This window comes from Dama dama, chromosome 18, assembly GCF_033118175.1.
Source record: "Dama dama isolate Ldn47 chromosome 18, ASM3311817v1, whole genome shotgun sequence".
NCBI lineage: Eukaryota > Metazoa > Chordata > Mammalia > Artiodactyla > Cervidae > Dama > Dama dama.
Genome location: NC_083698.1, coordinates 75159076 through 75184976, shown reverse-complemented (window position 1 = coordinate 75184976; position 25901 = coordinate 75159076). Strand labels below are relative to the sequence as shown.

At 42.8% G+C, this 25901-nt stretch overlaps 1 protein-coding gene across 4 annotated transcripts in view; it reads right to left on the bottom strand.

Annotated features, from left to right (window-relative positions):
* The window catches only part of GLI3 (GLI family zinc finger 3), a 302150-nt gene extending 276752 nt beyond the window's left edge, over positions 1 to 25398 (bottom strand). The window contains exons 1-2 of one of the 4 annotated variants that reach the window (XM_061165650.1): positions 25199 to 25398; positions 10773 to 10936 (exon numbers count right to left, since the gene is read on the bottom strand). In XM_061165650.1, the coding sequence (XP_061021633.1) occupies positions 10773 to 10896 (124 nt within the window). In that variant the 5' untranslated portion in view covers positions 10897 to 10936; positions 25199 to 25398. Of the gene's footprint in view, positions 1 to 10772; positions 10937 to 24669; positions 24788 to 25198 lie in introns of those variants that run through there. The other 3 variants (XM_061165652.1, XM_061165651.1, XM_061165653.1) reach the window with 3 other exon arrangements.
* Between the last annotated feature and the right edge of the window lie 503 nt (positions 25399 to 25901).

Below are 25901 nucleotides of genomic sequence, written 5' to 3'. Positions count from 1 at the left end.
AATAGTCCTTGACAACCAACAGCAAACCACAGAAGGTAACAGTCACTTTAATAAGAATTTACCTTCTCCATTTTCCATTCAACTTTTCTTCTTGGGCTGCAGAGCCTTCCAACACAGAATTTCTTCCAACGCTTTTGCAGTAAATCCCTACTCTAGGTGGATCTAAGCCAAGAGTTACAGTACAGTCAAGAGCAGTTCCACAGTGAGATCTCTCAGGTTCTCTCTTGTTTCTCTTTCTGAATTTCTTTCAAGTGGCATCTTCCCCAGTTGTAAGATTTGTCACCTCTTGACATTAAATGCATTTGTTTTCATTGTTGATGACAAGAGGAAAATGTTAGACAGTTCCATAAAAATAACTAAAAGGACTTTAAAAAATCCCCCAAATCCTAAGGTAATAAAACATTTAAATATATTTAATGTTGACCTAACACGTAATCACCTCTATATGCCTAAACTGCTTTGGAAACAAGGAACTGTTTTCACTCTCAAATACTGTCCCAATTTGAATTCCCAAATACTTACCCCAATTAATATAGAGATCTTTCTTTCTCTGCAGTATACTTAAAGGGGAAGGTTACTTGTAAAAGGCAGCCATGGTTCCAATAAACTTTAAAAACAGACATAGAAAGACAGATCCAGAAGAAAAATACAATGTTTTCTATATCATTCATTTCTGTAATTTTGCAGAAACGAAGAGCTAGCTACCCTAATGTTAGACACTAATGAATTGGAATTGATAAGGAAAGGCAGAAACCTCCAGAACTTCTGCTCCTAATCAATCACCAGAGATCAGTGACATCATTAAAGCCTTTGATCACAGCTCCTCTTTCAAGCTCAGATGGGACTGGATTGATCCTTGCTGGCTCTGAGAATGGAGAAACACCTAGGAATACAATTCACCGTGAAACATGAGCGTCATCAGTGTCTCTTCCCCTCCTTGGAGAAGAACAAGAGGGCACATTCCAAGGCAGCCCAGCACCAAACAATAGAGCCGCCTCGTTAAATCCAAACCTAATTCCCATCTTACTAGGATTCCCAGCACGCTTTAAGAGTGAGACAATGAGCTACTTTCCTAGCCAGGTCTTTCTTGCCCAGTAAACCTATCCAGGGTAAGCATCAAATCCCTTCACCCTATCGGAGGGTTGGGGGGAGGATCTGGGGATTTCCTGCCCCGTCCCCCCCATTTTTCCCCTTACAAAACACTTAATTCAGAACTGCCCTTTCTACTTCTGAATCTCACTTCACAGGTCTTTGCTAAAAATACTGGTGACTTGACCCAAAAGATAAGTCTTCGACTATGACGCTGGCTTCTATAATTTCAAAATACTTGGACAGCAATCACTCAGAATGTGTTGATCTGAAATGGTCACTTGGAGAAGGAAAACTTTTCATCAACCTTTACGACTTCAGTGCCATTGTTGTTTGTTTTTTCCCCCCCTCCTTATTGGTAATCCGAATCTAATTGAGCTTCGGCAACACTGTGGGGGGAACCGTAGTTTATTATCTCCCTCATCAGGTGATCAATGATTTCATTAATAAGACAGATAACAAAACTGTCATATCATCGACACTGTTATGAAAGATGATCCTAGCTTCCCGCTCCATTTTCCGAGGTCCGGGGTTCTCTGTGGCAGCTCTGAGTCCATTCAATATTTTCCACAGACAGAGAAAAGTGAAAATCCATTTTGAAACCAATTTCAATTAGGATCCAGAAGCTGTTATCACAGGTGTCGCAGAATGGGCCCGTAAGTGGAAATGTCGCCTATCCATTCTGAAATGAAACCTTATCAGGGGCTACAAAGATGGCTGGGGACAGCCTATCTGTAAATTACTTTTCGTCCTGTGTTAACTCAACCTTAGTCCTGTCATATGGAATTCTTTCCATCCACTAGTAATAATCTAATGACTAACTAGACATAGCACCCAAATGGCTTTCAGCCGGACAGGGCTGTCCCCTGAAACATGGGTACAAATGCAAAAAAAAAAAAAAAAAACCCACGCTCAGGCCAGTGGGCCAGCAAAGGGCTACTAGGCAGGCTTTAAATGATAGAACTAAAAGTTTATTATGGGAAATAAAAGAAGCTCCGTCTCCACCCATTGCATTCCTGGTGATTTTTCAATTGCAAACTCCAAGGCTCTGTGATTTCATTAATGCGGCACCCAAGTCGGGAGGCTTTTCTCTCACATCTTTCAGGCTCCTTTTAGCAAATTATCCCATGACGGCGGATTTATTCAGTCAAAGACCTCGGACTTTGAGAGGCAACAAAAGAACCAAGAGACTTTCTGGTCCACCTGCCTGGCGGATGATGAAGCAGGGAAAAGTCTCCCCCAGAGAAACCAATCAAGCCATTGTATGGCACAGTCAGACCTTTTCAACTGTCAAGCCAGAGAGCAGGGGAAGAGATGAAAGAACGCAGGACGAAGCTACCATTTACGGAACCATGTGGGAATGGTCTCCTAAGATTTAATAATTGGGATGGAACTCAACTTTCTACAACTAAAGGCGGGGGGTGGGGGGGGAGAAAGAGACCAAGAAGAGGAAAGAGTCAAAGAAAGGGGAAAAAAAGAGTGAAAAAAGAAAAAAAAAAAAAAGAAAGAAAAAACCAGCAGCCTAAGTCAGAGTAGGAATAACTTGTACAGAAAAATTTCTTCTTCCTAAGATGAAGTTCTATCTGTAAAAGTAAAGGGGAAAAGAATGATGTTACCAAAAAAAGAAAGAAAGAAGAAGACCTAACAAAGCCTTGGATGTTTTTCTTCTGGGTTAGAGCAGCATTAAACGTTCTGATTCTAACCCTCTCCTGCAATTCATTCATGGTAGCAAAACAACAACAAAAAAAGCCCTCATTAATATGACTGCCTTGTAGTTTTAAGCACAAAATGGTATTTTCAACTGGCCTAAAAGAAAACAATATGTTGACTGGGACACTCAAAAAAGACATGAGATGATATGCTTTGGGCAGTTTTTAGGAACATTTTAGTTCTACTACTAATTTAATATGAAATCTTTAGACAAAAAGGAAAAAACTAACTGAGTATAACTAACAGGATTTAAAACCTCACAGATTTTTTTTTTTTTTAATCATAATACCAAGCAACTCACACAGTTCTAATGCTTTTTCTTATCAGTTACTCATAAGGTAACTATTACTACACTGAGTTTAAAAGCAAGTATCTGCCCAAATTTGGGGAGGGGGCTGTTTTGCATGTTGATTGTGGTAGTATTTATAGGACTTAATGGATTTGTCAAAACTCACAGAAGTGTACACCCAAAAAAAAAAGTAAGTGGTGCTGTATGTAAAGTTTTAAAAACAGACAGAAATTGTGGATTTGGCAAGATTTCCATGTAAACACAGTAACGAGAAGCTTTTTGCTTTCACCATCACCCTCCCTCCTTCTCTGCCTGGGACCCTCAGGGTTCCCAATGTTCAGGATGGCATATTTTAGCATTCCTGGAACAGAGCCCTCCCCTCAAGTAGGGACTCAAAGCGGTACCTGGCTGAAAGCCACCAAGATACTTCCACAGAGGGACATTGCCCTCCCACAAGCACCATTTTGACCCCGAGTTTCCACTCTTTGGTTGCTGTTGTTGATTCTGATCAGTTTATTTCTGAAAATGTGAAATACCCACATCACTGGGTCACAAGTAATCAGGGTAACCCAGAAACTTTCCACAAGCAGAACACATAATGCTGTGGCTTCTTTTTACTCCCAAGTCTGGAAAACTGCAGCGAGATCAGATTAAGTCTATTCCTGATTTCTCTGAGAAATTGTCCTTTTGAAGGGAAGGTCCAATAGCCCCACACAAGAGAACAGAGCAGCTCTGCCCTCAGGGAAGCCCATCAGCACAGAATTACTGATTTTACCCCATAATGTGAAGGCATGTTTATGAATGAGGAATAGCCTCACCAATTTGATTCAGTAAATCCAACCTGTACCAATTTTAAGACCAATAACTTGAGGTACTGTTTCCTGAGCCCAGCTCCTAGCATCTCCTTGTTTGTTAAGCTCCATCCTGATGACCACCACTTGTAAGGATTTTCTGTAAGCCAACACCCTCTAACTGCCTCAATCAAGTTAAACCTTACCCAAGCACAGATTATCAACAAATGATACTGTGTTGAAAGGCGTGAGATGAAAAGTGTCAGTGAATTAAATCCTTCCAGATTTTGCCCTGAATTATTACTATTAATAGTAAAAGTATTACTATTACTAATAATAGCTGCCGTATCTGGGAACTCACTGTGGCAGCCTCTGAGATGTTAAGCACTTAGCCCAAGATCACACAGCAATAAAGTGGCAGGAAGAAACCCTGGCATCCACCCCACTGCTGGGCTACACATGCCCCCTGCCCCACAGAGCCGAGGGAGGTTCCAGCAGATCTGTGTACTGTGCGGGCTGGGGCCCTGTAAACACTGAAGGAGGATGAGGTCGGGGCAGAGAAAAGACAAACCAGGTGCTATGCTCAAAAAGTTTCATGTATTACAGTGAAGAGGGGAGGGATTGAAAAAAAAGGGGCACAGGGAAATTTTAGGAGTGCAATTAGTCTGTAGGATACCATAATGGCAGCTACATGGCATTATACGTTTGTCAAAACCCATAGGACACACAACACAAGGAATGAGCCCTCATGGAAACCATGGACTGTAGTTAATCATCATGTATCAAGATTAGTTCATCAATTGTAACAAACATTATGACACTTACAAAATGTTAGTAACAGGGGAAACCAGGGAGACAGGTAAGTAGGAACTCTTTGTACTTGCTGATCAATTATTTTTCTGTAAATCTAAAACTTCTCTAAAATATAGTCTACTGATTAAAATAATAATAAATAAAATACTCTCCTCCAATTCAAGCGTTATTAGGTAGTTCCCCCAAAGGATGCAAGACTATACGGAGAGAGAAAAAGCCGAAGTGCAGAGCTGCTTTTGAGAAGAAGGTAAACATGCACTGATGTTGGGCATAAAGGTCATTCTATGGTGGAGCAACATGAATGAAGAGGAGCCCTTCAATTTGGATAAATCACAGGTTAGAAATAGAAAAGCAGAGTGGAGAGGTAGAATGAGGTCAGATTTTGGAAGATTATCTCACAATATTAGGCAAAGGGTTTTGAGCTTTATTTTACAAGTAGCTGGGAATCACTGATGGTTCTAGAGTACGGGTATAGCATTAAAAGATTAATTGGGCAGAAGCAACTCCATGAATCAGGGCAGAGTGATTGGAGAGGTTACTTTAATTGTCTACGCATGAGGTAGTGAGGTTTGAAATAGTATTGTGTGGTAGGGTGGCCTGAAGGGACACATGGGTGAATAATTACAGAGGAAAATCTACCAGGACCTCAAAACTGGTAGGACACGGGAAGCCAGAGGGAGGGAGGGGTCAAAGGTGATGGTGCGGTTTCAAGCCTGGGTGACTGCAGGAAAGGCGATACACTCTGCCAAAATAAGAAGACAGAGGTTGCCAGGTTTAGGAACACATGAGTTCCTGAGAGCTCAAGGGATGTCAGGGCTCTTATGAGAATCAGATTATTCGTCTTGAGTTAGTTGGTTTAAAAACATGAAAACTCTTTGAACAAGCATAAAATTTAATGCAGCGCAAACTACTCTATAAATGGGTACCACTAACCTGAAAGGAAACAGTTTACCCCTAAAAAGGAATCAAGAAAGCAGATGCACTGTATGTTGTTTCTAATATTAAGACAATATAAAAAAGCAATGTTAGTTTTCAAAGTTAAATCAAAATAAATTTTCTCAAAATTATCTTTCCCATTTTCTAGCTTAAGAAGGCATTCAGAAGGAAGTTACACAGATTTTTTTGGTGTTTTTTTTTTTTTAATCCATCCTTCCTTAAGATGTGTAAACTTGGTCACTTTGAGGATTTGTGAAGCATCTTGAACTATTTTTCAGACAGAGTTCAGCAAATTCAAAATTACTTTTGCCAATCATTTTTCCATTAATTTCAAAATCTATGTGCATTTTCAAAAAAGCATGATCTTTTTTGTTTTGGATTCATAACATTTAATTCATTCCCGTAACGCTGGCTAATGTTTGCTAAGCTCTTACTATGTACAGGCACTGCTTCGTTTAATCCTAAAGATCCTGTGAAGTGGGTCTAATTAGTATCTTGCTAAACAGATGAGGAAACCGACACTTTGAGAAGTGAATTTGCCCACATTCACCAAGCTAGTCCTTGGTGTAAAAACTCAGCTCAAACTTTCAGCCCAAACCCTGGGGTATTCCTATCCAACATCCCACAATATGAAACCGGGTTATCTGAAAGTCCTTTCTGTCCATCTGTCCATCTGTCATGTGCTAGGAAATGGGATGTGGCCAAGAAAAAAGGGATTGAACATCTAAAGGGACAGGCAACCTAAAACTCACAATCTACTGGCTTTTTGGTGTGAACCGTCCACCCATTTCTGAGCAGAATTAGGTCTATAAACTCTTACCATAAAAAAGGTCAAAGAGACAAGAGATCCTGGTGGTGAGTGGCTGACAAACTCCAAGCTCTCAACAAAATTCTGAGCTATCTTACTCCCAGCAAGGAGACCAACAGATATTCCAATTAATACTCATAAGAGTTACTGGACAGTTTGAAAGAAAATCACAAGGCCAGGAAGCAATCAAAAGTTAGAGTTTTTTTAAAAAAAGCATCTCCTATATATTTGCCGACCACAACACTTTCCCCTTAGAAACCTCAAAGAATTTTTTTTAAGCAGAGGAGAACCAAGCACTTCTTTTTGAAATAATCAAAGAGAACAGGGAACTTCCTCTCCCTTATTAATCTATCAGCTTTGGTTTCACATTGCATCACCATTAAGATAATACTTTCTGCTTTCTATCACTTTAAGGTATGTTCCCAATAACTATCAGATCTGATAAAAGATCCCCAAGACCAGGACCTACATACGTTTATTATTACTTTCTTTTTTTAAAGCAGAGTAGTAGGTTAATGAGAAATATCAGATTACCTCTTTAAAAAAAAAAAAAATCATAGACCAAAAATGAGACAAAACACCTCACACTGAAAAGTCAGTGTTTGCAAGTCATCGAAGGAGATTTAACAGGACAATGAAAATGTTTAATACATTGGGACATCTAGATTTAAAAAAAAAAAAAAAAAAAAGTCTGTTATTTACAAAATACAACATGCAGCTTGGAAACTAATGAATTCATTCCAAAAAAACAAAACAGATCATTAAGGCATTTCATTTAAGGCACTAGCATATTAACAGATTTAGAGATTTTTAAGTAAACAATGACAACTAATATCTGAGTGCACACTTTATATGTGCAAGACACCATCCTGGATGCCAAAAATGATCATTTACATGTCAAGTGCAGTGAACAAATATTCAGAAAACTAAATGTCCTCTCATCATTTATGCTTAATAGATAACACTAAAGCTTAAAATCAAACTATAGCACATGAAACATACACTGTGGTTCTTGAATAAGTGTAATGAATGCTTCATATGTTGATATAGGTCCTTAAATGTTACAAAAATCAATTTGGCTCCACATAAGTTACAAAACAGCTTTTCACTTGTGCTCTTTTCAAGTTCAATGTTGAGACAAATCCTTCCTTAAAATGTTGCTTCAGGTTTTTGAACCATACATTTTGGTTGTGTGTATGTGTACGTTTACACAAAACGTATGACTTGTTATTCTAGAAGTAGATACTCAACTGAGAAAAGTAAGAAAACAAATCTGTAAGGACATGCAGAGGAATGTGCGTGGTTTGGCTGGAAGGCTCCACAATCAGGAACAAATTGCAGCACATAATGGCTGGAAAAGTTAATTAAGTCAACCCAACACAGCGCCAATAACAAAAAGTTTTTGTTTTCTTTTACTCTTGAAATTGTGGATGGGAGAGAGAAAATACACAGGTTATGTCCATAATATATCTTGGTATGGAACTTATTTTTAATTGTTCATTTACAAATCTCTAAATTTCACAGCTTTGTAAGGAAAGGCTAAGAACCCCATGGAAACAGTAGCAATTGGTACTACATGTAGTAGAATCTAAGTAATTTTCATAGCCTTTTTGTGAACAGCCTCAGTGAAGGTATCCAACCACTTCTGAAATGTTTCAGAGAAAAGACAGAACTGACAAATAGATGAATGACCATGGCAATGACAGTGTGCCAACCTTTAAAAGCCCACCTCCCACTAACTCTAAAACCCAAATCAAACCCAGACCAAAGCCCCCAGACTAGCCGTGTGACCACAACTGAGAGCAAAGGGCAACATGCCACCAGGTAGGAGCTGGCAGAACAAAGAAGCCGGGCCATTCCACCCCCTGAGCACGATCCTAGTGCCATAAGGAGGCTCTGAACTAGTTAGATAGTTAGATGCCTCCTGCAGAGAAATTTATATTAAAAAATCATTACCATTATTAGCTTTGCTTATGTAAAGCCAACACAAGGAAAGAAGTTTATTTTCCTTCATTTTACTTTTTCTTTTCTTTAAACTTATTTGCTGGTTTCCCTGGAGCCTTCCAGCAGGACTGCCACTGATGTTTACAAACACCACCTCCATTTCCCTTTATTTGATCAGCTCTTTTTGCTATCCCAAAATAAAAAGGAGTAAATCCCTTACAAGAAATAGAACGTTGGAAAAAATGGTCAGCACTCACAGGGCTTCTAGGAAGGCTATCATTCAGGCAGGAGCCCTGCAAACCTGACTAATGAGCTTTTGCCCCCAAATAGGATGCTTTACACCCACTTAGAGGGTGCTTCAAGAACCCAGCCTGATCGGGTGGAAAACCCATGGAATTCAGATTCAGTCAGTTCTGTGGTTATCTGGGACTCAAGGACTAACTTTTGTAAACTGTGACTACTCCTTCCCTGGCTACTGTTCCCCAGTGGCTTCCTGGCTGCCAGGGGCTGATTAGGTTAGCACCATTCCCGGGCACCCGAAGGAAGTTAATGGGGACAACTCATGATCAGAGTGGCTCAAGACAAATGCGGCAGCACCAAAAACCTGCCCAGCATGCATTCTGGTGCCAGAGTGGCCAACTTGGCAGCACCTTCACCAAGGCTAGGTCGCTGTGGTTACTCTGCTGAAATTCACAGAAGGGACAATGGCTTATGGAGACTCCACGTGGTGCACCACCAGCTTCTACCCACTTACACGCCTCCCCTGTTCTCACACACACTTACACACAGGCTCACTCATTCACACACACCACTAAAAAATTCCTATTAAAATTCCCAAATCACCTACACGGCATAGACTGACTCTTTGTCTCACATAATAAACGTGTCTAATTTTTACAAATTCCAGAGAAAAGAAGCAAGGGCCACGGGGTGCTTTTTTAGGGAGAAAATATGACTTCTATAATTCCACTGGAGGAATAATGCAAAAAGTAGACTCCATTAAAATAATGGAGTCTTGACTTGAAAGTCTTGACTTGGAGTCTAGTCTTGACTTGAAAGACCACGAATCAAGGGAGATATAGGGACATATTTTCTTATGTGTGTAAAGTAAATTCATTATTTTAACTCAGATATAAATAGATCTCCCTATAGATCAAGGCAAAATGGGACTCATTAGTCAGTGGGTTTATCACCAGTCCCTCCCTTCGCCCACCCAAGCCGGCAGTGCACACTGCTGACACTGGGGACGGGGGACAGGTGAGCAACTCGTAGGCACAGAGGGCAAGACCAGACGGCGTCACAATCAGACCGGAAGGTGCAGCTTTTTTTTACTGGATGTCTGCACTTACAGCCTACGGTTCGAGGCTGTGACCTTCCAAAGCAGATTCTGACCCTCCCATTTCATTGCATGTAAAAAGTTAGAAATCAACCTAGTCAAACCTTTCTTGGAGTAAATAAAACACAAACCCACAGGGAGGGAGGGAGCAGGTTGGCTCAGCAGATCCAAATTCATTTACCCAGGTAGGCAGTGTCCAGGACTGAGAGCGGGCCAGCCAGCCTATCCTTCCCAAGGACACACTGCAAAGCAGAGTGCAATTCATGAAGGCCAAGGGTGGCTATGAAATCTACAGAAAGCTAAGGAGCTGATGGTCTTAAAGCAGGGATGAAAAGCAAGGACGGGAAGCAAAGGTTACCATTAACTTATTCAGTCTGTTTTTACCAGAGGTGGGGTCTGGAATTTATTTTCAAGGCTCCATGCTTAAATTGAAATGCCTCTCAGCACTATGCTTAAAATATTAAAACATATAGCACAGAGAAACAGTGGCTCTCTGTTATCTCTGAACGCAAATTAAGGACATTACCCTGCATCTCAGAAACTAGATGAGGCTCAACCTTCAACCACTACTGAAGGGTCAACCATTAACAGCTTTTAAAATCTTTTAGAGTGGACTCCTTAGGGTTTGGGGGGTTGGCAGGGGACCCTCTCACTAATTTGGACAAGACAGCGCTTGTGTCTTTTGTAATAACTAATCACTAATTATCCAGAGAGTGGAGACTTCCGATGTGAAATGCAAAGTATTTTGAAGTCCTGCCAGACTCATCAAGATGATTTCCAAAATGCCAAAACAGGAACTTCCTATAATAAATAACCTATCACATTTACATCTCAAATTAGAAAATTTGGAAGAAAACATGTAGCTTCACTGCCAAAATAGAGATGCCGAAAGCTTGCCCATCCCAAGCCCCTCCCCCCAGAAACCACCTCCATTTATGCTCTTCAGCCTCTCAGAGGACAAACACAGGTCCAGGTGCAATCACTCAGTTCACGAGGAATGCCAAGCACACAACAGGACTGCAGGCTTGGCTGCAGGGAATCCCCGTGGCCGCTCACCATTGGAAGTGGTGCTGGAGGCCACGGCTTTCTCGCTGACATCTGGCCGAGTGGGGCATTTCACTATGGAATTCTCCACTTTCTTTTTCTCAGTGGTCGTCGAGCTCTGGGACTGGGCCTCCATGACGCCTTCTCATTCCTTCAGCTCTGGCAACCAGGAATCCCTGAAAAAATCCACAACAGCACCATCAACCTCAAATAAGATGGAGGAAAAAAGAAATCCCAAAAGCCACTTCACCTGTCACCTAAGGAGCATCAGCCAATTCAAAATCAGCCTAGGCATCAGCCTAGAGCATCAGCCGATGTGAAATCTGGACGTCCCTTCCCCACAAGTTTTCTTACAAAAAGGCCTCAAGGTTCTAGTAACAAGCCAGTTGAATTCTGTCTACGTGTGCAAAAGAAGGACAGAGGCAGTTGTCCATGATGTGGGACTTCTCCCCAAAATCCTACTGGGCATTTCCTATTAAACAGTCTAAGTATCTCCATTTTCAGCTGTGATTATGGTGAGAAACCCAAGTGTCAAATTACTCCAAGCCACATCTCCAAATGTCTCCGACATTTATTAGAAGGTGGCCAATTTTATAAGAAAGGGAAGTAGGACAACTTTTTAAGCCAGGGACAGCTTTTAGTTATTAATTAGATGTTTTAAAGAGTGACTGACAAGGCCGTCCCTGCCATCCAGTGGTTAAGTTTTCACATTCCAATGCAGGGGCTGTGGGTTTGATCCCTGGTGGGAAGCTAAGATACTATATGCCTCATGGCCAAAAAGCCAAAAAAAAAAAAAAGAGAGAGAGAGAGAAACAATGTAACAAATTCAATAAAGATTTTTCAAATGGACCACATTAAAAAAAGAAATCTTTTAGAAGAAAAAAAAAGTGACCGATGGTTTCTCCCATCCAATTCTAACTCAAAGCTTTGAATCAGAGGACTCTGGTCAATGATTTTGCTTTCCTCACTAAGATATGTGAACTGCAATACACCTCTTAAGCCTAATTCATTCAGGAAAACCATATTCTTGAAGCTTTCTCTAAATAGCAGAACATTTCCATTCACTGAAGTTACGTTTTTAAAACGTCAAAGGTGACAGAACAACACACTCTGGATCCTAAAGGAAAAGGCAAAAGATCACAGACAGCAAAGGCTAGAACCACTTAAGAAATATTAAAACTCAGCTAAAGGCAGGGCAGTTAGTCTGTCTTTCACTGGTGTCATTCATGTGATAATCGCCCTAGCTCATCATTCATCAATTTTCACTCTGGTTCATGTTCCTTTTTTGCAGTCATGATCCACAATAACAAAGAATACAACAAAAGACGACAAGCCCCCTCTCTACCATGATTCCCTTAAGTTATCTAGACTGCGGGCATTTCTTCCATGGAGTCATCTGCCTATTTTCTACATTGAGCCGATACCACTGTGTTCCATCAAAACGATTAGTGAAACAAACTAGGCAACCCGGTCATGGACTAAACGTCTTAAAGAAACAGATGGAGGATTCTTAGTCAACCTTAACTCACATTAGCAAGGGAACTGCAAATGCTTTCTTTATAGTAGAAGAAACCCAGAATAACTAACTAGAAAAGCTGAAGGCCCACAGGCCTCGTGGCCCTGGAGCAACAGCTCTTCCAGTAACTTCTACATCTTCTCCTTGATTATCCACTGGCATTCACTGAAAAGCACACAAGTTATTTAAGAACAGCTTTTCTAGAATGAAAAAGACAAAAAGACACCCTAGGTTAAATTTACATATCAATTATAAGATCCACTCCAAATTCAGAAACATTACTCAAAGAGCCCAACAGATCACAATAGTGAAGGACTGTAGGCCTTCTTTTCTGAAGGTTGCCATGGTGCACAAGTCAATGGGGAGGGCCTTACTGATGCCCCCTGGAGTTGTCCGACACTTCAGTTTCCTTGTGGCTCAGCTGGTAAAGAAACCACCTGCAATGTGGGAGACCTGGTTCGATCCCTGGGTTGGGAAGATCCCCTGGAGAAGGGAACGGCTACCCACTCCAGTATTCTGGCCTGGAGAATTCCAGGGACTGTATAGTCCATGGCGTCGCAAAGAGTCGGACATGACTGAGCACCTTTCACTTTCAGTTTCCTTCTCTGTCACAAGACAGTGTCACACAGAGGGACTTAACCTTGGGGGCAGTGGGGTGTCCAATCTTCTTTAAGGAGATGTTAAAACTTATAGATCCTCCCCCCCCGCCAGAACATCCACTTTTTAATAAAAGACATTTAATATTTACTTTTATTTATTTATTTGGCTGCACCAGGTCTTAGTTGTGGCATGCGGGATCTAGTTCCCTGACAAGGGACTTAACCCTGGCCCCTTGTCTTGGGAGCTCAAAGTCTTAGCCACTGGATCACCAGGGAATTCCCCAATAGACTTAAACACACAAAAAAAACTGTCCATTTGATTTTCAAGGGATCACAGGCCCTCCAACCCAGGTCAAGAACCCTTGAAAGAGAAATTATCAACCATCCCTTCCAGCTCTACCAAACCCAGAATAATTCTTTAAATTGTTTGAATGCTCCCCCCAAATTGATTTATACTTGATCTTAGCCAAAAGGCCAAGAAGGGAACTAAATTGATTTAAATATCATGTTTAAAGCATGCAATTAGAACCATTCAACCTCATCCACAGCACTGTTTCTCAGGGTAGTACAAGCGCCATCTGAATCAGCCTTGTTTTGTTTCAGCGAAACATTCAGAGTTGCCAGCCTAACCCCTGGTGCTTGGAGGTGGCCCCTGAACCTCTATTTCAAACAGCGATGGTGATTATCAAGATCACTGAACTTGCAGACATGTTTTTGTTCACCACTCTGTACAATGCTGTAGGTCCTCACTGAAATCTCTGCAGACTCGATGAACTACAGAATGAAGTGCTGAATTCCAGCAGCCCATCCCAACCACCATCCTAATCAACTCTGCATCTGTGTGGAGTCTTTGCTGAATGTCTGTCTGCTCCTCTAGACCCTAAACTCCACGAGGACAAGCCCCGGCTACCTCCTCAGCACCTCATACCTGCAAGAGTGTTTACTATGTAAATACACAGTCCAACAATGATCCTGTGACTCAGTTCATCAGTCTTCAATCTTAACTGCCATTGACTTAGCGACATATCTTTTCTTTTGTAGCCCGTGTTTCTTTGTAAACCGGAAAATTACACAAAAACTTTAACAGGAATATTTAATCAATCAAAACACTCCATTTTCAACCATTTTGGATAAAGAGGCACTTATTATAACTGTTTCCCTCGAAACACACATAGTTTTATCAGTGCAATCTGGATGGAGTTTATTGATACCAGACACAGAAATCAGCTAATGGAATAGAAAAAATAAATAAATAAATAAAATAAGAAGAGATGGGATTCTTGGTAGGAATTCAGTCTGTCTCTTCCTTAGGAGAGGAAACTAATTAATAGTAGTGAGGAGAGTCACCAAAAGCTCCTTGACAAACTTGGTTTTTGTGGAGTTGTTGGTTTTCCCCCAAGCAAAGGACTTCATTTTAACATAGCAATAAAAACCCTCCAAATACTCATCACCAGAGAGAGGCTCCCAAGAAGAGGTAAAGCCCCAGGCTCTGATTGAAATCACACTAATTAATGGTCTTAGAGAATACTAATTTCTCCCCCATCCTCCTGTTCAAAACTGATTTTTTTTAGAAATAGGCCCTTGGTCACTGGAAAGTCTACCCCCTTCTTCTATTTTGACAACTTATTTTTGGATCTCATTAGTTAGTAACTAATTATTTAAAAGTGTGGTTTATGCTTGCAACAGGGCTATAAAAATGGCAACTTGCCAAGGCAGACATCTGCTTCCTGTATATCCCTATAAATTATATCAGCTTCTTTTACTGATAAAATCCCAACTTTGTCTCTGTCAGTTACAAAGGAGAAAGTTTTCACATTCGAGATTCTCACACCTCATCAAAACTCTGCCTAAAGAGTTAGTGAGAGAAAAGGGTCTGCTTCTAGCTGTGGTGGCAATTTTTTCATAGGATGTTCAGCCGAGTTGGAAAACTCAGTCCTCAGTCCTGAGATAAAGCAAAGCATGAGGTACAGAAGTGACCAGTAAAAATTCCTGATGGAATCCTAAAATACACACAACTAGGGCAGTAACCGATAGGACTCCTTTTAAAACTTGGCATTTCTTAAATAATAAAGTAGAATTTATTTAGAACATAACTCTGAAGGAAAACTTCAGTTCTGCTTCACTTCAAAGATTTTTCTCTGAGGAAAACATACCACTGGTTTTTAGATGTGAATGAAATGCGACTTTTAGACCCAATTCCTTTTCTTATAAAGTCAAACTGTTCTCCTTCAATCCTTTTCACCACTGCAACATTATACACAAGATTTGCTGGCATGCCCCTTGACTCTTTATGCTTAGGAAAAGAAAAAAGAGAGAAGGAAAGAAAAACTATCTGTAGCTGATGTTTTGAGTCCTAGGAGCTTGGGTATATTAAAAAAAAAAAAAAAAGGAATGAAGAAAAACTGCTCTAATAGGCCTGCTAAAGCTTGAAGTTTCATAGGTAAATGCAGGAATGAAAATGCCTTCTTGAAAACAAACAGTCCTGGCTTTTCCCCATTCAACTAACTGTCCCTGATCCTTTCGTAATTTCCCTGAGGCCTAAACCCAGGGCACAATTCATTCTGGACCCTCTTTTAAACCTAATCCCTTTGTTACTAGCAACCTGCCCACAGGTGGGTCTTTCCTAGCTAAATTATAAATCTTAACTTGCAGCAAAAGAAGACACCGTGTCCTGGAGTCACTGACCATGTGATGCTGCAGCGCACATCTTCACATCTTCACAGGAAAGGCGGCCAAAGAAAAGCCGCAACATGTACCAATTTGGAGAATGGGAGAGGGGGGTCTGCACCGGAAATAGCGCATCCCCCACCGCACCAAGCCGCAAGGGTGGCCCTCCCTTTAGAGTGGCCACTTGGAGCTAGTAAGAAAGAAACTTTCATCTTTGCAAAGATGTTGTCATTTTGCATTTTATATATATATATATATATATATATATATATATATATATATATATATATATATATATATATATATATATATATACTTTATTTTTTTTTAGTAAGCAGTGGGTTGTGGTCTGTGCCGCCTGGGCGCGCTTGCATCCTGCGCTTCCACACTGGCTTCCCTTCTGTTCCCTGCACGGTTTGAGGGGCCGCGTCCTCGAGCCCCAGCCGTCAGTTCTTGCCGCCGCGGCCTCGGGGCGCCCGCCTCGCCGTCAGTTCCCTCCCCAGCGCGGTAAGGCCCCGCCGCGCAGCGCTGGCTCCTTGAAATAGGCCGGCTCCACTCTGATCCGCCTTCCAGAAGCGTCGCCCCAGCGAAAGGGCAGACCAGGGTCGGGACGATCAGAACCCCGCAGGGCCTCCGCAGCCAGAGGAGCGGCCCTCCTCACTCTGCATCACCCGGGTCACCCGCTCCCGGGGAGGACTCGCGAGCACTGGAAAACTCCGCACAAATGGTCCGGCAGTATCCCCAGCAGACAGTGGTCGGCGGCGGCCCTGAGTGCATTCACATAGCTGTTTCACCAACAGAATTCGGGGAGATACAACTTTCTGGGCACTCGGCAATGCAATACCCTGTGTGTCGCTCTACATTAAAGGACTGGGGGACACTTGACTTCTTCAAGAAACCGCACTGGCTGGGTGCTTCACATAACCAAACTTCTAACTTGCTTCAGAGGCTCTTAACCCGGTTCCAAATGTGTTCCTTCATCAGCTGCCCTAAACCGATTAGGTGTGTGAGTGGTGAGGGGGCAGACCTATCTCATGGGCTTCCTGTGTGAGAGCCCTCAGTGGAGTTCCGAACTTTAACCACAAAGCTTTATATAATAAATGGAGAGCATGAAAAATCACTATTCAGCCTTTCCCCTTGCAGATCTCTGCAGTAAGCCCTGGGATGCACACAAAGCAGGATTCTCTGAATGGGTTAACTCCTCAAAATGTTTAAAAAAAAAAAAAAAACAACAACGAAGCACCAGTGCTAAAATCAACATTTGAAATGATGTTTGAACTGTATAAAATGACTTTCTAATCGAAGGTGAAATGAGACAGTAATTCTAAACTAATAATGCATCCTTTGTGAACAGCAGACTACTTCATCCGTTTCCCTAATCCAGCTGGTTTATTTTTCAGTGTCCTGAATTTGGGATTTTTTTTTTTTCTTGATGCATTTAAAGATTTAAAACAAGTTAAAAGCCTGATTAGTGGCAACCTGATCAGTTTCTGATCAGTTACTGCCAAGGCAGGAATAAGGCATTTTAGGAGAGGGCGCGTTGAACAGTGTGGCGGATTAGGCCTTCAGTGAGAAATTATTCCCTGCAACTCAGGGAGCTCTTGCTGAAGAGGAATAAAGCTTTCCTCCAGAGAAGTATCTTTACTTATACCTGTCCATAAGTTTATTAAGCTGAATGATCTTCCTAATATGCTAATGTTTGAAAAATCCAGAAGGAGCCTGTGTAAGGATTTCTAAGGAGCTTCCAGCACATCACTGAAAAGTGACATTTCTCCCACCTGTATTACTTACTAGCAGATTAGCGGCTTCTTCAAGATGCTAGTCTTGGAACAACCATTTAGGTAAAATGTTCTATTAAATAGTTCTACCTTCCTGCAGCATTCAAATTCAGTTCCTAAAGAAAATGGCTGCTCTAGGAAAACTTATTTTTTAAAAATCAAAAAGCACAAACTAATAGCAATTTTAACTTTAGAGCAATTCTGGAAGTGAGAAATAGCATGAGTTTCCATGAGCAAAATTCAGGGAATTTGAAACATGTCAGTGGGTTTCATATAATCATGCATTATAGAAAAATCTCTTATAGGTTTGTAATATGGTTGATGCTTCCTGGCACTCAAGATATCTTTCTGAACTTAAAATCAATTAGATATGCATAACCTCTGTAACATGCCAAGATTTCCCAAGATTCCTACAGCTTCCTCTCCCTTCCCTGTCTGTAATGCCTTTCTTTCCTGCAAGCTCAACTTCGTAAGTTCTTAATGAAATCTTCATGAATTTTTAACTATAATATTTTTAAATGTGCAATTATTTTACGTTTACATGTGATTGTATTCCCCCATAATTAGGAAAACCAAAAGCCTTAACTGCAAATAACTCCTCTCTGTTCAAGTCACCAAAAATGGTCTTTGGTAGCCTAAGGGGTCCCCCAAATCTGCTACCTATTTTTTTCAGATCTTTCTTTCCCAGTTTCTGAAGCTCCTCATCTCAGATAAGCAGTATCCATGATAGGCCTACCCAAACAGAATTACTTGAAAAGGGAATGGAATTACTCTAAGGGGAAATAATTGCTTGTCTATGGATTAAGTGAGTTTGATTTCAGTAGTTTAACTACATCTCAACTTTTTAAAAAGTCATATATTTAACTTCAACTACTGAAAATCTTATTTGACATGAAGTCATCATTGCTACTAGCATTAAAATCACAAATGACGTTTTGTATGCCGGTTTTCCTTTTCTGCTATGTGTACTTAAAGGAAAGACCATCAGCTAATCTAACTTTCTCAGGAGAACTTTATGAGAAACATCTGAAGGATAAAGGTCTCTATTTAATACTTATTAGTTACTGTTTCTGAGTTTTGCAAAAACTTTGAAACATCAGGCCAGTGTACGTTGGTTTAGGTTTGCAGGAAGTGCCCTGCATAGCAGGTGCCATTAAGGAATGAGCTGACACCCCCATTTTCTGTGGGTTTGCTGCAGACAGACAAGCTTCAGACAGAAAAGGAGATCTATAAGTCAGTTATCAGTCTATAGATCAGCTAAGCTCATGAAAACTGTTATTTCCCTTAAACCTACATATGTCACAAAAAAACATCATGACTGATCAAAGATGCCCCTTGTCTCACTTCTCTAAAGTTTACAGGAATTAAAAGTCTTCAAATATTTTCAGAAGGAAAAAAAAATGCTAATTTTAAAATCACTCTAAGAGAACTTCTATAACTTTTGGTTCCTAGAATTAGGTGTGCCTTGACAATCAAGCTTAAGGGGATAGAGTACATGTTCTATGAATAAGAATTTACCTTTAAAGCATCACAAATATGGGACTAATACCTGCTGGGTGTTAAAATCAGCTGAAGATACCCCAAAGGTACTTATTTTTTTGGTCTGGTACTGTTCACTGTACTTTTTTATCCTCCTGATTTTTAAAGTACAGATTCTTGAATCTTAATTGCAATGTAAAAAGCACAGTTTTCAAAATTTAAGAATTTTTAAATCAGTTTATTCAGTAATAATTTCTGAATTATTCCTGATCGACTCAGCCTATAAACTTTACAGAATTCTTCAGCTGTCTTATTTTTCACCTCCTGCCCACCAATCATATACAGAACTGCCAATGCAAACTATACCAAACGATGCACCCTCCCAATGAAATGCCCTGGTGTGGAATTTCATTGGAACCTCACATTTCAAACAACAGATGTTGTCCTGAAGTGGCATGGCCTGGTCCATGCTCCATTCAGGGTTCCATACATCTTAGTTCATTTAGGCTTCATTCAAAAAAAAGTCTCTTGAGACTGAATTATTCTTTTTCAAAATATCACAAGATGAAATCGAGAATATGGTTTCACTGCCTCATTCCTTCATTACAGCAATTGGAGAGTTAGTTTTAATCTGAATTGTGAGTTTTCAGTCTCTTTTTGTAAAAACCCATGTAACATACAACTCTGGAGTATTTTTAGGTGTTTAACGCCATTCTCCCCCAAAAGTCCAGGGAGCTAAAGCTGCAAATTTCCACAAGAAAATTAACAAATAGGATATCACACTGGCTTCTGAAGGTACTTCCAGAGTCAGATTTAAATAAAATGACACTTAGCTCCTATTATTTAATTTCATTCTATAGCATAAAAATTACCCAAATATACAATCAGATGTTTAAAACATACTCCTCTCTCTCTCTGTCTCTCTCTCTCTCTCTCTCTCTCACACACACACACACACACATACACACACACACACACATCACCTCACCTCCCTTCCAAAAAAAAAAGTAAAGAAAAGCCCACTAGCTGTTTGAGGCCAGCAATCAATCCAATTTACTGCAGGTACAATTTATATGTACACTGCATGCCACAACAAAACCACAGTGTGATGCCAACAGGGCCCTTAAGAAAGTTTTCCCCTAAATCTCTGGCAAGAAGCTTTAAAAGAAAGCAAGGATTACAGTCAGCTAGAAGGTAGGGAGGGGACTTACCTCAAACCCAGCCAAGCGGAAATCAGAGCAGTAATTCTACAAGTCGACAGAGTACACTTTCAAAGCTATAATGGTGTGAAGAAGTGCTGGGCACCATGGCCTGAAGGCACCGCTAATACACTGATGACTGATGGCCGGCCCGGGCAGACAATGAATTTGGGGCTTGAAAACTAACAGAAACCATGCAGCACTTTGACAAATGGGCTTTCACAATTTCATTCATTGAATAACCTTTAAGCACAAAATTGGCTCGAGTTCTCCTGGGAATTATGTGACAGGTCGTTGGACGATGATGTAAGTATTTTCTTTTTTAATTATGACTTGTATGCAAAATGCAAAAGCACCCTAATATGAGGACACAACCCTAAATGCTGCAGATGCATGTGTGGAGCTCCACACAATATTGCCTTTCAGGAGGGGGGCTGGAATGTTCCAATGCCACCTTATTAACTAGGTAATGGCCTGTTCATTCAGTTTCTTTAGAGAGCCATAGATTTTCTGGGACATTTTGTCGGATTGAAATATACACACATGGAACAAAAAACACTTTCACAGTAAAAAAAAAAAAAAAAACAACCTGAAAGTGGTCATGAGTAGCTAAGTGTGGCACTAAAATATAGTGCATTAGAATTACAAGTAGAAAAAGTCTAATTTTAAGGGGTGAGGCAAAGGAAAAGTGCCTTGAAACAATTGAGACACCACATAAAGTTTGCAGTCGAATACACTTGCCAACACAGTTAACATTCGATTTCTTTCCAACGGCTCCCCTCCCTTTCTTTCCCTGTAAAACTAGCCCTTCGATGGAAAAATCATAATTTTGGCAATTTCGAAAGAGAGCATGAAATACCTAGTGTCTCTAAATTAACAAGTACCACTTACTCCAGGCAGCATTGCCTTTAACAGCTTCTAAAAACTTAAGAAAAGGATCTTAAAACAGGAAGCTTAGTGAGCTCATAAAACTGTTGCTGGAGCCAGGAACACATAGCATATTTAATCTGCAAACTGTGAGAGTCTACAGTGATTTCAGCAAGATCTGAGGCATGCCCTCAAGGTTTGCTGGGATCTGGGATTAGGGGGTTGATAAGAACCTCTACTGCCCATGGACATGTTTTTCTTCTGCAGTTAAACACAAATGCACAGAGACATTTGACTGCTGCTTGGCGTTACTGCTCAAGTTATAAAAAAGCTTTGCAGCTCCTTTTGCTGTCAATATATCAAAGTTAAAAAAAAAAATCATCAAAGTGTGAAATTTCATTTAAAGTCTTCGCCAGTCTACAGCTCTATTTCACAGGCCCATCAAATAAAAGTAGAGATGAAAAATACGCTGAAAGTACTTGAAAAAAGTTTGTGGCGTTCCCCCTGCCCTGTTGTTGTTTACTCTGTCTCCCTTTATTTGCTTTGAAACTAGAACAAATCAATTTTCATCTGGAAAAATGACAACAGGAAGTGAAGGGCAGCATCTTCTAGTAGCCTTTCATGAAAAGACAACCTGAAGTCATTATTAGAGTAGAATCTTATACTTACCAAATGAAATACACACACACACACACAATTTCTTCTACAGTCATGTCAGCATTTTAATTGACTCTCATGATATAAGTTGGCAGAAAATTTCTTGAATCTTCCAAAACAGATCAGACCGACTACAGAATACGGATGCCAGCAAAACTAAAACCTCCTTCAAAGAATTTTTTTAGCTGGGGATTTACAACAATTGCATAAAGAAGAAAAGGCTGACTTTTAAGATAATCTACTATAGTCTAAAAGCATTAACATTCCATTACTAAGGTTTTCTTGAGGATTTCATGACTCACTGATCCACTTCTCCTTCAAGACTGGTTTGTCTTAGTACACTACTGTCTCCATATAAGTGAGTGCATGGAACAATGAACATTAAATTGTTTCCTTTCATAAATTCCCAAACATTATTCTCCTAAAAAGTGGGCAAGGATAAACAGGACAGCTCACATAGATGGAAGGACCCCTAAATGGCGAAGCACAGAGGAAGTCTGAAATCCTTACAGCATGCAGGTAATCAAGAAAACTGGCCAAGAAACAAAGGAAAGTTCAACTTTTAGGCTAGGGCATCAAACTGATAAATTAATGACTTTCATTAAATAAGTAATGAAATAATTCACCAGAGTCATTTTTTATCAGTACTGAATTTTCTCATTTCTGTCTGTAGTCCTTTGCAAATTCGACATACTGGAAAAGTGTATTTATGGAAAAGTGTATTTATGTCAGGGTCCGATCAAGGAATCCAAACATGTTAATGGTACCGAGAATTGGTTAAGTATCTGAGTTGAACCTACTAGCCTATTCAGACAATATAGTCTATACCTTTTAAAGTGCTTCTGTGTGTGTGAAATTTCACTAGACACCTCTCACATTGGACTCATTCAGGCATCTGAAACCAAAGCTTTCCTAGGCTGACTTTAAGAATTATATACCCTGAAAGGCTCTCCCCTTAGGCAGGCAGTTTCTGATTAAATAGCTTTTAGTGTAAAATAAACCTCTTCTCTCTATAAGTATGCTATTACAACTAATTTAAATGTTAGTTCATGTTTGTTTTAGGTCTGACTACAGGCCAACTGGCCAAAGTGTTTGTGTACCAGGTTAAGACCAATATTTCCTAACATAAACAAATTCTTTAGATACTTCACACAGTTTACATTGTTAAGGCCAATCACCGCTACTTCAATATAGCCCCTCAAATGAAATACTGGTCTGCTTTAGAAAGATAGAGCGATTTTGAGGTTATTTCACTACTTTGAAACATAGCATTTTCCTCCTTCAAAATAATCTTGACACATGTAATTAAGAAACTGTCAGACTATTATTAATTTTTAATTTAAAACCTAAATGAAATAATTACAGGAATCAATCAATAAGGCACCTATTCAAATTACAGAGCAATTACATAAATACTCAAAATTAATACTTTAGGCCAAAATTAATACTTTAAGCCAATCCTTAAGATTTCTGTCTATAATATGCTAAGACACCAAACAACACAAAAAGTGTAACATGGGGACCATGAATAGTTCCTGTCTTAAATAGAAATGGCCATGGCAGAGGGCTCCACCAGCTATGCCCAAGGCACTCAAGCTGGAACTCTTTTTCAAAGTTCATTTATTTCCACCAGACGCATATTTCAGGGATATCAAAAATCTCCCAATTCTGTCCAAAATCATATTGGGAGGCAAAAGCTTAATTACTGCGCACTTCCAGCAAAGGGCTCTCGGGAGGAAAAGGGAGAAAGATAAAGGAGCGAAGAAAGGTGTTTTCTAGAACCAGTCTGGCTAATGCCACTGGCCAGGTCTCTGCACAGCGACCGACCCTCCATACCTCCGACTAACGGGGCTCTTCTTGGAGATGCGGACGGTCCATCATTTCAAACTGAAATGGCAGCTGGAAAATGTGGAACAGCTGGCAGAGAGCTGGGAGAAAATGTTTTACATAAATATATGTATATATAAACTGGCAGAGGGCCACGAGCGCTGTACCCAAGGCCAGAATCTCTTCAGGACTGCACACCACGGAGATGAGACCCCGGGGCCGGCGGGAGGAGTCGCCCGGAGGATGTCCCCCGCACAGTCTGTTTACACGAGGTCAGCCGGGGAAGCGTGGGTCCAGCCGCTCTCCGGACGGCATCTCCTGAAGGAGGTGCCATCGCCGACTCAAGCACAAAGTTCAGGGGAGGATAAAAGGCCTGGCTGTGCGGTGGTGCTTCGGCATCTGGCAATCTGCTTAGAAGTCACTTCACAAACTCCCTAAGTTTGGGGTAAATATTTACTCCTTCTCCACCTCCTCCCGCCCATGTGCCCTCTGCAACTCCAGAAAGTAACTGTCCCCTGCAGAGTGATTCATACCCAACTCTGCTCGCTGAAAATGCGACCTCTTAAATGATCATTGCAGGCGCCACGGTTACCCATACCACGACCACCACCACCCCCGCACCACTCACTCCCTGCAGCTTCTAATCCTTTCATTTCTTTTGTTGTCTTTTCCCTTACTTTCTTTCATTTTTTTTTTTTTAATGCTGTCTCTGGAAAGGAAAAGAAATGAAAGAATCCCAAATCATCCACAGATGGTACAACTTTCACTTTTCCTCTCTTAGGACGGAGGCGCGCCTCTTTCTCCCGGCTCACACCCCACCCCCGATGGGAAGCGCAGGCTGGAGGAAGCCCCCGCCGCGGCGCTCCTCGCGCGCACCCACCGCCCGCCGCCTTCCGCGCCCGGCCCCCCAGAGGCATGCAACAGTGCGAAGGCGGGCGCCCGAGCCCCGGGGGCTAGCGGAGTTCCTTTCGGCCCTCGGGAAAGGGAGTCGGAGCGAGGGGTGCAGTCACCGCGACTGCTCCAAACTTCGTCCCCAGACCTCCCAACTCCGGGAGGTGAAATTCTCCAGCCCGTCTCCGGACGGCCGCCAGGTCAGAGGCTGCGAAGGGGAGCATCACGCAGGAGGGGGCGAAGGGAAGGCTGGTTCCGACGCCTTACCGGCTGCTCCCGAAATCTGGGCGCCTTTTGACAGCCATTTTCAGTTCCTCCCGCGCCCCCCGTCGGGGACTCCCCTCTCGACCCAGAGGCGCGGGCGCGGCCGCAGGAGCTGGCTCCCCGGTGCGGGGCCCCGCGAAACAAAGAACTTCGGGCGGGACGTACCTGCGGCGGCGGCGGCTGTCAAGTCCCCGAACTTCCCATAGACCCGCGTCCCGGGCGCGGGCTGGCGGCTCCGGGTTCCGCGCGGCCGCGGGCCGCTCGGGCTAAGGCAAGAGGCCGGGCAGGGCGCGGGGGTCCCCGGCGACGGGCATGGTGCGGCGCGGGCGGCCGCGGGGCGCGCGGGGAGGGCGGGTCGGGGCGGCGAGGGGGCGCGAGGGCGAGTGTGCGAGCGCGCCGGTGGCGGCGGCGGTGGCGGTGGCGTTGCCCCTGCCCGCTCCCGCCCGCTCGTGCGACTCCGGCATCGGTTTCAGGGATCGTGTAATCCGATCCCTTCTGACTCACAGGCCCTGAGTGACAGTTCTGATTTGGTTCACCCGCGGGAGGGAGGGGAAAGAGAAAGAAAGAAAGCCCCCACTGCGCTCCCCTCCTCACATGCAAGCGACTTTCTGGAAGAAGGTCCCATCCCGGCCTGGAAACCCGCGCGGGCTTGGAGGCTCCCCCAGTCCCTACCCGCGCAGCCTGCGCTACTCACGGGTGGAAAAGTTGTCCCTCGGCTCTGCTCTTCCCTCCCTTGCGCTCCCTCCTTCCCTCCTCTCCTCCTCTTCCTCCTCCTCCCCGCGCTCCTCCTCCCCCAAGTTTTAACAGATGTTGCCGGACTCTCGGCTCGCGCTCGCGCGCCCTCTTCCTCCGCCCCCGCCCCCGCCCCGTCCCTTTTCTTTCTGCCACTCTCCGGCGGCGCGGTGGGGACGCGCCGAGCAGCAGGACGCCTGCCACCGCAGGGGGCGAAGTTGGGAAAACTTGGGAGGAGTGCGGCTCGCCTTACTTTTGCTTTCTCGCTCCTTCCTGGCCGCGCCGGGGGCCCGCGCTTCCCCACCCGCCGGGTCCCTGCTCCCGCGGCGGGTCCCAGCGGCGACGCGGGCGGCGGCGCGGAGGCGGCCCGGGCCGGGGTCGGGGGCTGCGGGGGGAGCCCGGGCGCCCCGAGCCACGCGCGCGCTCCCTCCCCGCCCTCCGCCTCCTCCGCCCCTCCCCGATCCTCTCACAGACACATTCAAGCCTGCTCCTCCTCTTCCCCCTCCTTGACCCCGCGCCCGCTCCGCGCGCCGAGGCCCCACCCACCCGGCTAGGGGAAGGGGGCCCTGGCGTGATGTCACCGCCGCCCTCCCCGCCCGCGCTCGCCCCGCCGCCCCCCACCCCAGCGCCCAGCGCGCCGGGGCAGCTTGTCCCAGCTCCCGTCG